At 40.7% G+C, this 14,209-nt stretch overlaps 1 protein-coding gene across 7 annotated transcripts in view; it reads left to right on the top strand.

The window, feature by feature from the left end:
• The window catches only part of LOC141265383 (triple functional domain protein-like), a 1,868,493-nt gene that overhangs the window by 375,319 nt on the left and 1,478,965 nt on the right, over positions 1–14,209 (top strand). For all 7 annotated transcript variants that reach the window (XM_073678400.1, XM_073678401.1, XM_073678399.1 and 4 more), the window contains one exon: positions 9,266–9,457. In XM_073678400.1, coding sequence (XP_073534501.1) covers positions 9,266–9,457 — 192 coding nt within the window. The remainder of the gene's footprint in view (positions 1–9,265; positions 9,458–14,209) is intronic.

Genomic DNA, 14,209 nt, shown 5'->3' with positions numbered 1-14,209 from the left:
ACTCAAGGTGAAGTCATTATTATGGGGGACTTTAACTACCCTGAAATACATTGGGGAACAGAAACTGTAGTTCCAGCAAAGGTAATAGGTTTTTGACAACTATGAGAGACAATTAGCTTTCACAACTGGTTCAGGATCCAACAAGAAGGGGGGCACTGCTAGACCTAATATTAACCAACAGGCCAGACCGCATATCAAATATACGAGTTGGGGGTCACTTGGGTAATAGTGATCACAAAATAATAAGCTTTCATGTATCCTTTAATAAGATGTGTAGTAGAGGGGTTACAAGGACACTAAACTTCAGGTAGGCAAATTTCCAACTTGTCTAAAAATCACTAAAGTTGACAAATCCCCGGGCCCTTATTTTTAATCTTTAACCCCTTTACAGCCTGGGGCATAATAGTATGCACCAGGCTGTCACCCCCTGTTCAGCGCGGGCTCCGGCGCTGAGCCCACACTGAACCCAGCGCGTGTTAGATGATTATTACAGCTTACATGTGCCCGCAACAGCCGCGGGTGGAATCACGATCCACCCGCGGCTGTTAACATGTTAAATGCCGCTGTCAATCTCTGACAGCGGCATTTAACAGCGCTGCCCTGGAAGCGCGTCACTTACCCCACCCATCAGTAACCCCATCATGTGATCGAGGGTCACCGATGGGTTGCATGACAACCCTGGGTCTGCAGCAGACTCCAGTGGTTGTCATGTAAAGATTACTATGAGCGCCACCTAGTAGTCGGCGCTCATAGTACAGGAGCATTTCTGCATTTCTATGTTACTATGATTATCCAGCTGTGATTCGGCAGCCTCCTGGGACTTTGGACGCCCACCTAGTGAGGATTTAGTCCCCTTCTTTTGGGAACCCCAGAAAGGTGACCTAACCCATGCTTGACCACTCAAGGAACACTCTACCACCTGGTACCTCTCCACAAGGCCCACCAGGTCATCTGCATTTTGGGGATCTCCCTGGGCAACCCAGGACTGACTCTGCTTCGGCAGAGCGTGGATAAACCGATCCATGACTACTCTCCCGACCCTCTAGGCTGGAGAACAAGTCTCTGGCTCCAGCCATTTCTGGATCAGATGCAGAAGGTAAAACATTTGTGACCGGGCTGGTTTGTCCCTGTGTAAGTCCCAGAGGTGGACTCATTGTGCCCTGACTGCCAGGGTTACGCCCAGCTGATCCAGGATCTCAGCCTTAAGTTTGCTATGCTCCTTAGTGTCTTGCAGGGCCAAATCAAATTACGCGATATGGCGCTAGAACCTCCTCCCACCGCTCCGGTGGTAGTCTTTCACCACCCTCTTAAACACGGTCAGGAATACCTCCACGTCATCTTCGGAGTCATCTTTTGCAACTTCCCTCTCACGGTTTTTCTCACTTGGTTCTCGACGCTTCGGCTTGGAGGTGGGGCAGTTTCCCTGCCAAAGATCACCTCGGGCAGGAGCTCCATCTCCTGCTTGTGCTGTATCTGTTTCTGCTGTTGCCACTGCTGCTGATGTTGATGCTGGTGGAGATTAGCCTGCACCAGTTGCTTTATCAGCTCCTTCATGCTGTCGGACATCCCTTGCTGGCTGGCTGCCTTCACCCAGGACATATACGGTTTCCTCTAGCAGTCACACTGCCCCTTGGGATTCATGCTTGTGCTTCTAGCACTAATTGTAGGATTTGGTACTCACTTGACTACGGTTGAGGTAGGCACAGGAAGCGTTTTCATTAGAGTCTCCAGGCTGGTTTATTTTGACAGCATAAACCGCTCATGAAGCAAACAGAAAACAGCCTTTCCTGGCACAAAAAGATATAACAGAACAAGACTCAAAATAACAAGTCCATACAGCACAGCCTCAGCCATTTAAATAAAGTGCTTTTCTTTTCCTCCAGTAGAGTCTGAGCAGCACATGCAAGGCCTGCTCACCTTGCAAAACACACAGCCAGACTGGGACATACCCAGCTGTCTTAAGTAAGACCATTTCAAGACTTGGACTGGACCAGACTGGATTTATGCCTGGCAGAACCACTGCTGACGCCACAAGAAGAGCTATAGATCTAATTACCCTGGTTGAACGCTCAAAACTACTATCAGCCTTCCTAGCTCTAGATGCAGAGAAGGCTTTCGACAGAGTCTACTGGCCTTTTCTCTTTGGCACTCTGCAAAAATTCGGCCTTCACGGGAACATTTTTAGGTCTATTAAATCGATGTACTCCAATCAGTCTGCTCGATTCTACTCAAATAACACTCTTTCTCAAAAGTTTAGCCTTTCTAATGGCACTAGACAAGGGTGCCCCCTCTCACCCATCCTCTTTGCTCTCTTTATTGAGCCCTTTGTGACCTCGATCAGGGAAAATATTAACATTAAAGGTATCCCTATTGATACCGAACAAACCAAAATAGCCCTGTTTGCAGATGATATTTTGCTTACCATTTCGAACCCTCTTAAATCTTTGAGACATGTAACATCATCAATCGAAGAATTTTCCCACCTCTCCCTTTCTAAAGTAAATAAATCAAAGTCCCAAATCATAGATTTTAATTTAGATTGTACCCTACAGGCCTACCTTAAAGGAGAATTTGAATACACTTGGGAAGAAAGAAAAATCTCTTATTTGGGAATCCTCATAACTAAGCCCTCAACTGACATAGTCCAGGAGAATCTCTCTAACCTACTTAAAACCTTTCACCAGGACTACTTGCGCCTAACTAAACTTGAGATCTCCTGGCTAGGCAGAATTGAGGCATTTAAAATGTTTCTCCTTCCCAAGTTCTTATATATAATTAGGCATATTCCTGTCTTTATTCCTAAAATCTGGTTCCAAAAAATCCAAACCCAATTGCTGAAGTACATTTGGAACAAGAAGAAACCAAGAACATCTAGGATATCTTTGGAAAAGCATAAGGGGAAGCGAGGGTTGGGAGTCCCCAATCTCTATAATTATTACTTAGCTTCTATACTTAAACTTTCATGGGGATGGTTGTTAGACTCAGATATCTCATCCTGGACCTTTATAGAAAAATCAATCGTTAAAACAAAACAAATGTCGGCATTAATACTAGCTCATCTAATTGAACCTTCCAGGCCTCCTCCAAACTATCCCGCTCTGAGGGCTGCTATTTTGGCATGGAGAAATCTTGTAAATAAATCCCCTGACCGAACTAGCTCGACAGCAATAAAAAATATTCCTCTCACAGTACTGGAAATTTTAATACGAAAACTCAATCTATCGATGTGGTTGGATAGGGGAGTACTGTATGTAGATGATATTATGCAAAACGACTCTTTAGCGTCTTTCTATTATCTTCAATCCAAGATCAGAGAACAAGTTGGAGATCTATAGCTAACTATTTTGGAAATTCTTCTCCCACTCTTTTTCTCCCACAAATGGTACAAGACCTTATAAATTCTCCAAATAAGACCCAACTTTGGAAATCAAACATATTCTATAAAATCCTCAATGAGGAGACAGACATTCCTGACTTCTCATTCGTAGGGGCATGGGAACAAAAATTGAATCTCAAAATAGATTTGCAAAAACTAAAAAAAACATTAGCTATTAAGTACTCCAATACTGCTTCTGCCACGATTCATGAATCCTTCTTTAAAATGCTATCTCGGTGGTATTGGACCCCAGTCAAGCTCCATTGTATTAATCCGGTAAACTCACCAAATTGCTGGAGAGCCTGTAACAACCCAGGTACTTTATCCCATATATTTTGGAGCTGCCCAAAATTGGTAAACTTCTGGCTAGGAATTAAACAACTCATAACAGATATCACCGGTTTGAGAATTGACATTACTCCTCAGCTTGCTCTTTTATCCATAGGCATAGAAGACTTTCCCAAACAGCTGCGTTACATAATTTCACACATACTCTTGACAGCAAAACTCATCATAGCTTTCAGATGGAAAAGTGATGACCCACCAACTTTAATACAATTGATAGAAAGAGTAACGCAACATAGCATATTTGAATATAATGCCGCCATTAGGAGTAACTCCTTCTCAAAATACTTAGAACGTTGGGATCTTTGGACTTCGAAATACTCTCCCATGTTATCAAACACATCTTAGGTGACATGCCTAGGTTTGTTATTAGCTCATCTTCGCCTTTGTGACAATCTTAATTTAAGATGATGATGAGGATTATGCTCAGTTTGACTTGGATTTCATTTCGGATTTTCTACTCTACTTTGCTTTAAAATACTGTATTTATTTTATCAACCTCAACAACATTGTATGCTAATATACGAGAATCTTTTAGTTTTTATATATGTTCCCGTGTATTATGGGAATTGCAAACTGTTGTTTTCTAAATGTGAAACCCAATGTTTCTCTTTAAATATGTCTGTTCCCCTTCCCCCCCCTCCCTCTTTTATTTATGTACCTCCTCCTCACCTTCTTTCCGTTTTATGGAAAATTTCAATAAAAACATTTAAATACCGCAAAAAAGAATAAAAAAAAAGGACTTGGACTGGAGGTAAGTGAGCAGCCGATCCCAACTAGCTCTTTCAGTTGCTTGTAAAACCTGGCCCTATAATCTGGGCCCATTAACTACCTCACATCACTATGTGCGCTGGAGCCTGCTTCTCCGGGTCCTACATCACAGAGGCTTGGTACCTCAGGGACACACACCTCCCGTCCACAACCTGTCCAGCTGCAACCTTACAACATGTAATCTGAAGACAGCAAGAGATACACTGAAACACATAATTCAAGGATGAGTCACTTGTCAAAGTGTGTGCTATTGTTTACTATCTGTGAAGGATTTATCACTAAAAGATTAACATTGCTGGACTACATTTGTCCTGCAACCTCCCCCCCCCCCCTTTGTGATAAGCACCTCACTGTTTATGGACTTTGTACACCGAGACCCTGGTGTGGGCTGGGTCTGATTTCTCGGCTCGGTTTCATTCTAAATCTTAAAGGTCTGATTGTGTCATAACGGCTACAACCAATAAACTAATCGATACATCATTGAATTCAGCTTCTGTTTGCCTACATCATGCTGCTCTCAGATGAGGTAGCAAAAACCTGCTGACAGATTCCCTTTAAGAAAAGGAAGACCAAAAATTACCTTTGCTGCAGAGAATAAGCTTCTGAGGCTTAACAGCCACAGAAACCACAAATTGACTTTACCCCCGAAGGTGGTTTGCACGTTAATGACCAGGCCAATTTTTACAATTATGACCACTATCACTTTATGAAGTAATAACTCTAGAATGCTTTAACGGAACCCACTGATTCTGAGATTGGTTTTTTTGTGACATATTGTACTTAAGGATAGTGATAAAATTTCTTCAATATGATGTGCGTTACTCTGTGAAAAAATCAAAAATTTGGTAATTTTCAACATTTTAATTTTCATGCCTTTAAATTAGAGAGATATGTCACACAAAGTAGTTAATAAATAACATTTCCCACATGTCTACTTTAAATCAGCACAATTGTGTAACCAACATTTTTTCTCGTTAGGAAGTTATAAGGGTTAAAGTTGACCAGCGATTTCTCATTTTTCAAACAAAATATACAAAACCATTTGTTTAGGGACCGTATCACATTTGAAGTGACTTTTGAGGGGCATTTATTAAAGAAAATACCCAAAAATGACACCATTCTAAAAACTGCTTCAGACTAAAATCCAGCGAGTGAGGAGACTCCCGCGATGTGGTGTAATTAAAATTTCCATTTATTTCAAGGATGATATTTCCATAAAAAAATGCACTTACAAAGAGAGCTAATTCACACCATATGGGCAAACAGAGTAAAAAAAAACGCTACGCATTTCAGTTTAGAAAAGCCTTAATCATGGTACCTTGAAACGTGTAGCCCATATGGTGTGAATTGGCTCTCTTTGTAAGTGCATGTTTTATGGAAATATCTTCCTTCAAATAAATGGAAATTTTAATTACACCTCATCGCTGGAGTCTCCTCTCTCGCTGGATTTTGGTCTGAAGTTGTGTTCAATGCAGCAGCCTGCTGCTATCCGAGCAGAAAGGAGGAAACACCGGGAAGGAGTTTATAGGTGAGCGGACTTTATCATTTTCTTTGTATAGCTATTCTAAAAACTGCACCCCTCAAGATGCTCAAAACCACATTCAATAAGTTTATTAACCCTTCAGGTCCTTCACAGGAATTTTTGGAATGGGGAAGAAAACAATGAACATTTAATTTTATTCACAAAATTGTCACTTTAGACCTCAATTTTTTTTATTTTGGAGGCTGATCGCGTGTATAGCATAGAGATGCAGCAGCAGCATCTCTATGCTATCCAGGCTGTCAGCCTGCATGCAGAAGTTACTTTGATCCTGCAATGCACATGATCAAAGTAAGTTCCTGATCCCTGGTGACACAGATGTTGTCAAGACGGCATCAGGGTCACCATGGCAACGATCGGGACACAGCACTGGGTCCCAATTGAAGGTAAGTGGGACTTTGCTTGCTCCCGGAATGCTTCGATCGACTTCCATCTCAGCATTTCGGGAGTTAATGTGCCGGGAGCGGAGCTGCACTGCTCCTGGCACATTGTACCGGGTGTCCGCTTGAGAATCAGCTGACACCCGGCGGCAATCACGCCCGCACAGCCTGTGTGCGGGCTTGATCGCCGGTCAGTAATAGTACGTCACTGGTCCAATTGGCCCAGGTCACAGGGACGTACTGTTACTGACCACGTCAGAAAGGGATTAACCTCAGATAACATCACTCATAAACTATGCACAGTCTACAAATAGCATGCACCGCTCAACATCCCCTTTCCAGAGGAGACTGCAAAAAGCAGAGCTTCACACTGCTGCAAAGAAGCCACTATAGACGACTGGAAAGAGAAGGTGACTTGTTTGGGCCAAAACACAAAAGGACTGGACATTAGATTAGTGGAAATCTGTACTGTGGTCTCGCGAGTTAGTTTGAGATTTTTGGTACCATCCACCATGTTTTTATGAGAAGCAGAAAGATGATTATATGGCTTCTACATGTGCTGTCCCCACTGTGAAGCATGGATGGGAGGATAGTATTAGTGATTTATTCCAAGTTCAACATGTCTCTTAAGAAATGAAGAGGACCAGAACTCTAGTGGCACCTACAGGAAGTAGAAATCCTATGTCATAGTGACCTTTAAATGAGCCTTATCACATGACTTAGGATATGAGCCAGAAACTCAATTTGCATACACTGTGTTTCGGTGTGCTGCCCCTCATGAGTGCAAAGTGTCAGTTCTGGTTTGGCTGTGTGAGAGGCATCTAACCGGTATCTAAGGGGTAACCTTTCTCCTTTTGGAGAGTGACATATTATACATGTCAAGGTGAGGAGACTTTTAAAGCCACAATGCTCCTCTGCGAAATATGCAAATTGTCTCTTCAGAGAGGAAGAGGACCAGAACTCTAGTGCCACCTACAGGAAGTATCAATACTAAAAGTCAATAGTGACCCTTTAACGAGCTTTATCACATGGCTTAAGATATAAGCCAGAACCAGAAACTCAATTTGCAGACACTGTGTTTCGGGGTACTGCCCCTCGTCAGTGGAAAGTGTGAGTTCTGGTCCTCTTCCTCCCTGAAGAGGGAAGTAGTGTACTCTGTGTCCCCACCTGTAAAATTAAGAATAAAATAATAAAATACTTATACTCACCTCTCCTAGGTGGCCCCCGCTGTTATCCATGCGACTGCTGCTGCCGGGGAGAATGAGCGGCTCCTCCGGAGCTGCAGCTCAGGAGCTGTGTCCTGTCACTCACTGAGCACAGCTCTGGAGCGGCTCATTCTCCCCAGCTTCTCTGCAGCAGCGGTCGCATGGAGGACAGCGGTGGACACCTAGGAGAGGTGACTATAAGGATTTTATTATTTTACTCTTAACTTTACAGGTGAGGACACTTGAGAGTACACTACTACCCTCATCATGGTCCCTGCTGATGCTGATCGCAGCGCCTGCGTCATTCCCATGCGCCAGTACATGGCGCATGGATGACACACACGGATGTCTTCCGTGTGGTACGTTTTGCGGGCTGTGTGTCCGCAAAAAAACGGACTTGTCTCCGTGTGGAGCACACGTACACATGGTCCGCAAAAGCACACTGTGTACACAGACCTATTCAAACTGTCACTGTTAGAACCCTCCTGTTAGTTTTTTTCTATTTTGTGGTCACGTGACCTGCTGCCTATTTATTCCAGCTCCACCCTTCTGGCTTTGCTGGACTTCAGTGTTTCTTTGACTCTTAATCTAGCCAGGTTCTTTGTACCTATCTCTATAGTTTGCTTGGTCCTTGGACCTCTAAGTATTTTTGTCTGTTTGTCTTTTTGCTCCGCTACAACTTCTGCTAGGAGGTGTCCCATTTTGTCCCAGTTCTTAGTACTTTTAGGGACTCCTTACTTATATCTATATCTGCGTTCAGACTAGCTGAGGACGAAGGTGGGTCTGTTCACAAGGAACAGGTTGCCCGCTGCATCGTAGGGAATCAGCTTAGTCCTATTGTAGGGACAGTCTTCCTATCTTTCCTTAGTTCTTGTACCAGATCATAACAGTCACCACTCGTACCTGAGACACTGACGTGTGAAAGAGCACTTAAAGATGTGTGACCAATGAGAAGAGGAGTTGAAGTGCTGCCTCAAGTTATCGCACCTCCTCAATCACTAGACTGAGTGAAAACAAAGCAGCTAACAAGTGCTCAACATGTCTGGAAACTGCTTTGAAACTGCTAGAAAGCCTTTCCAGGTGTCTACCTGAAAAATTCTAAGGGAGGGTACAGCTGTCACCAGAGAAAAAGATGTAGTTACTTAATCTTAAGATTAACACACACTCTGTTTTGACCTTTTTTATTTACTCCTTTTTTCCATATGTGTTCCTTCAGGTTATTTGCTGCCTTGAGTCTAAATCTAGATGCTAATACACTTTTCTTCTTGTGCTCTTTACAGGATTTCTCCAGTTTATAAAATGTAATTTATATATAACAGTTTTTAGGCATTTTTAAATTAATATTTTTCCCTGAGTACCTGCCCGATAAAACTTTTTCTGGTTTGAATTATATAGGCTACCAATTGATTTGATAGGTTACTGTGTAATGCCGAAGTTCACTTGTGGTAGTGCTGCAGGAAATGAGCAGGCGTAAACCTTAAAAACTGCCATAGTTCAAACTGACAGATTTCCCAACAAATTACACACAACTGCTGGTGGACATAGCAATCAGTGGTCAAGGTGACCTTTTAACAAGTGAGGGTATACATTGTAAAAATTGTCTTATTTGTGTTTATTAAATCAAATGTCTCATTGTTTTCTCTTACAGAATGTCTATGTGAATATAAATCGAATTATGTCGGTAGCCAACAGACTTGTGGAGTCTGGACACTATGCTTCACTGCAAATAAGGCAGATTGCCAACCAGCTTGACCAAGAGTGGAAAATGTTTGCAGCTGCTTTGGATGAGCGAAGTACATTACTGGAAATGTCTGCTGTATTTCACCAGAAAGCGGAGCAGGTTGGTTTTAAACAGTATTTTAATTAGTAAAATAGTGCATACAGAACTATGGTGCTGTATGTACATACAATGTATTTTTTAAGCGCATATGCGCCTTTACCCACCTGAAAAAGTCCTAAAGAAATGCTAAAATTAATGAACACATTTACTTCAATGTAAAATCGACTTGCTATGAAGATGTTCATTCTTTTGAGTTTCTTTTAACCGTCAATCTTTCCAAAGCTGCAAAATGGTTAAAATAAGTGAAATGTCCATTCTTTAGGCATCTACTGAGACCTAGAAGAGGTTTGAAATAATTGGATATAATAAGCTACTAAAAGGGCAAAATGCATTTTTAGAAAACACCCCTCACTAACAGGTCATTAAAACCTAGTTTTAAATAATATTCCTGAAATAATATGGAAACTATCCCTTTACTAATTTATATAAATTTACAGTGGGGCAAAGATTAAAAAGAAACCCATGTTAGCTGTCATTGATATTTCAGAATTCACAACCACACCATTCTGTTGCAATTCAGTGTCAATATTTGAATAGCAGCCCAGAATGACATTTTATAACTATTAGTAGAGAAAGGAGAAAAAACACAAAATTACTATTCCATCCTGTACCTACGTCCACTCTACAACAACGTGGTCGATTTTGAAACTCCACAGTAATTTTGTGGGTTTTATTTTTACATGTTTCGTGCTTGCACGAAGCCCTTTTTCAAAAACATACTACATAGAACGTAGTTTGTTTTGGGAAAAGGGCTTGGTGCAAGCACGAAACATGTAAAAAAAAAAAAAAAAAAAAGCCTTCATTAAATTACTATTCCATCCTGGAACTGCTTCTTCTTTACTGCAGCATGGTCTATTTTGAAGCATCAATCTCCTTTCTCTACTAATCGATATGCAAATGGGGTTACCCTCATTTGCTGACAGGACTGCAGCAGCTGTAATATTCTTGAGCAATTATTGGAATTGTGATAATCACACCCTCTTAAGGTGAGCAACTCCATAACTCCCTTCTCAACTGTACCTTTCAAGATCACCTTATGTGCGCTTTTCTCCTCCATTTTTTTATTCTAGAATTATTAGAACAATATACTGTAGGTGTGTAAAATAGTCACACTTATAGCTCACTCCCCCACACTCAAACTTTTTCTTAACATGTTCCACAAACTTATTGGCATCATCCAGTGATGGGACAGTAGCATGAATGGCAAAACACCCCACTATGTATGCTTTTGAATCATGTTGTCACAATAAGGAATGATGCACATTAGTGATCATTCATTCTTTATCACATAATGAGCATAATACATATTCAAGAGAACTTAATACTTATGAATGGAGACAAAAGTTCTGATGTTCATATCTCAAGGATCCACTTAATGATAGAGCTTTTTACACATCAAGTGCCAAGCGTATTGCTCAGGTGACCAAAGCTTTTACCGTTATCTCTATCCTAACAGTGATGATTTCCATCAGGTCAGTAAGATAGCAACATAGTAACGTAGGTTGAATTAAGAACCAGGTCCATCAAGTTCAACCTTTCTCCCCCAATTGTACTCCCCATACCAACACTACACTAACTGACTAGAACTAGGCCTCACAAATGAATTACCATTTTTATTATTACTGCACTATTAAAATTACAAATAAACCAGTTTCTAATTTTTTAATTAGTTTTATTTTTGTATTACTGTTATGGTATTACTAAAATCCCTGTTCCTAAATCTGTTAATCCAGAAGAAGGCAAAAACCCCAGGGCACATTCAGCCAATTTGCATCACAGGAAAAACTTTGCACACTACTGATGTTAGAGTTACTGGACGGTATTTACCTGGATCCACCTTCTTACCTTTCTTAAAAATCGGTACCACATTGGCTATCCTCCAATCCTGTGGCACTACCCTTGTTACAAGAGAGTCTAAGAAAATGAGATTCAGCAGTTTATCAATTACTGAGCTCAATTCCCTTAGTATCCATGGATGAATACCATCTGGGCCAGGGGATTTGTCAATGTTTGATTTGCTCAGACACAGGCGTACTTCTTTTTGTGTTAAACTAGTTATATTAGGAGATGAACTTTGATTTTTGCCCTGTTGAAAGATCCATGGAACAGACAGTTTGTTGGTGAACACCGTTGAAAAGTGTCTGTTTAATATCTCAGCCTTTTCTTTTATAATTATCTTATTATTATCGTCTTTTAAGGGGCCGATACCATCTAATTTTCTCATTTTGGCATTGATGTATGTATAAAAATTTTTGGGATTTAATTTAATGTCCCTGGCGATTTGTTGCTCTGTAGATAATTTTGCTTGCTTGATTTCTTTTTTACATTTCTTATTAGGGTAAGGTTACATTTTCTTATTAGGGTGAGAATACAAGGAGAGAACAACGGAAAGGACACCATTGTAGGCATTTACTACAGGCCACCTGGGCAAACTGAAGATATGGATGAACTCTTTATGTATCAAATGACCAAGTTCTCCAAAAAATATGACGTAGTGGTCATGGGAGATTTCAACTATCCAGACATTTGTTAGGAATCTTTCTCAAGTAAAACTAACAGGTCAAGCAAATTCTTATCCTCTCTTGCTGACAACTTTATCTTCCAAAAGGTAGGGGAGAAAACTAAGGGATCTGCTACTTTAGATCTAATCCTTATAAACAGGGAGGAAATGGTTGAGGAGGTAAAAGTGTCTGGGACCCTAGGAGGCAGCGATCATGCTATTATAGAATTTTGGATAACTAGAGGAGGATGACATGTGAAGACTCAAACTTCAAGGTTAGATTTCAGAAAGGCAGATTTTAAGCGACTCAGAAAGAGAATAGGCGGGATCCAATGGCTGGATGTCCTTAAGGACAAAAATGTCCAGGAGGGATGGGAAATTTTTAAAAATGAGACTCTCAAAGCACAATCGTTATCAATCCCGAAAAGTAGGAAGAATGGGAAGCATTTAAGGAAACCAGGATGGATGAACACAGAACTTAAACACATGCTAAAAAGAAAGAAAGTAATGTTTATCAAATGGAAAGGGAGGCATATCTAAAGAAGATTATAATACAGTCTGCAGAAACTGCAGGGCACGTATCAGGTTAGCTAAAGCTGACAATGAATTAAGGCTTGCAAGAGATGTCAAAAGCAATTAAAAAAGAATTTGGGGGTATGTCAAAAGAAAAAGAAAAGTCAAAGATGCTATAGGATTTTTACAGGATGAAAATGGTGAAATGGTAAGAAAGGATGTGGAGAAGGCCGAACTTTTTAATTCCTATTTTGCATCAGTTTTCTCTCAGAAAGAAAATGTAGCATCAACTGATCTTCACTGCCCTATTAAAGGAATAGAAGAATCCAGGTTATCTGTAAACAGAAAGATTGTGAGGGAATATTTAGCTAACATAAATGAGTTCAAGTCTCCAGGTCCAGATGAATTACACCCCAGAGTACTGAAGGAGATCGTAGAAGAAATTTTAGAACCACTCTCCATAATCTTTGAAAATTCTTGGAGAACAGGAGAAGTCCCAGAAGACTGGAGAACAGCAAATGTTGTTCCTATCTTCAAAAAAGGGAAGAAGGTGGACCCAGGGAACTATAGGCCGGTGAGTCTGACTTCTATACCAGGAAAGATCTTTTAACAAATTATTAAAAACATGTATGTAAGTACCTGGATAAGAATGAAGTGATTAACCAGAGTCAGCATGGGTTTGTAACTAACAAGTCATGTCAGACTAACTTAATTTCCTTCTATGACAGAATCACTGACTGGGTGGATCAGGGAAATGCTGTAGATGTAGTATATCTTGACTTCAGCAAAGCGTTTGACAAAGTATCTCACACCATCTTTATTGAAAAAATGACCAAGTATAGAATGAACAAGGCAACTGTTAGGTGGATTCATAACTGGCTTAGTAATCGGACTCAAAGAGTGGTCGTAAATGTCTTCACATCCAGTTGGATGAATGTCTCAAGTGGGCTCTGTCCTGGGACCTGTGTTGTTCAACATCTTTATCAATGATTTAGATGAAGGAATTGAGGGTAAACTGATAAAATTTGCTCATGACACAAAGCTAGGAGGGATAGCTAACACTATAGAAGAGAGAGAGAGGATTTAAAAAACTTAAACTGGAGCAGTGGGCAGCAACTAACAGAATGTTTTTTAACAGGGAAAAATGCAAAGTACTACATCTGGGCAATAAAAATGGAAAAAGTATATACAGAACGGGAGGAATAGAGCTTAGCAACAGTACATGTGAAAAAGACTTACGCATACTAATAGATCATAGACTGAACATGAGTCAACAGTGTGATGCAGCAGCAAAAAAGGCAAATACAATTCTGGGATGTATTAACAGAAGCATACAGTCTAGATCATGTGAAGTCATTATCCCCCTCTACGCCTCCTTGGTCAGACCTCATCTGGAATACTGTGTCCAGTTTTGGGCACCACATTTTAAAAAAGACATTGACAAACTGGAGCAAGTTCAGATAAGAGCGACCAGAATGGTGACCGGTCTGCAAACCATGTCCTCTGAGGAACGGTTATAGGATTTTGGAATGTTTAGCTTGCAAAAAAGAAGATTGAGAGGAGACTTAATAGCTGTCTACAAATATCTCAAGGGCTGTCACATTGTAGAAGGATCATCTTTATTCTCATTTGCACAAGGATACACTAGAAGCAATGGGATGAAACGGAATGGGAGGAGACACAGATTAGATATTAGAAAAAACTTTTTGACAGTGAGGGTGATCAATGAGTGGAACAGG

Source organism: Phyllobates terribilis, unplaced genomic scaffold (genome assembly GCF_046119375.1).
Source record: "Phyllobates terribilis strain yellow unplaced genomic scaffold, ASM4611937v1 Scaffold_4__5_contigs__length_816908805, whole genome shotgun sequence".
NCBI lineage: Eukaryota > Metazoa > Chordata > Amphibia > Anura > Dendrobatidae > Phyllobates > Phyllobates terribilis.
This window is presented reverse-complemented; position numbering and strand designations above follow the sequence as displayed.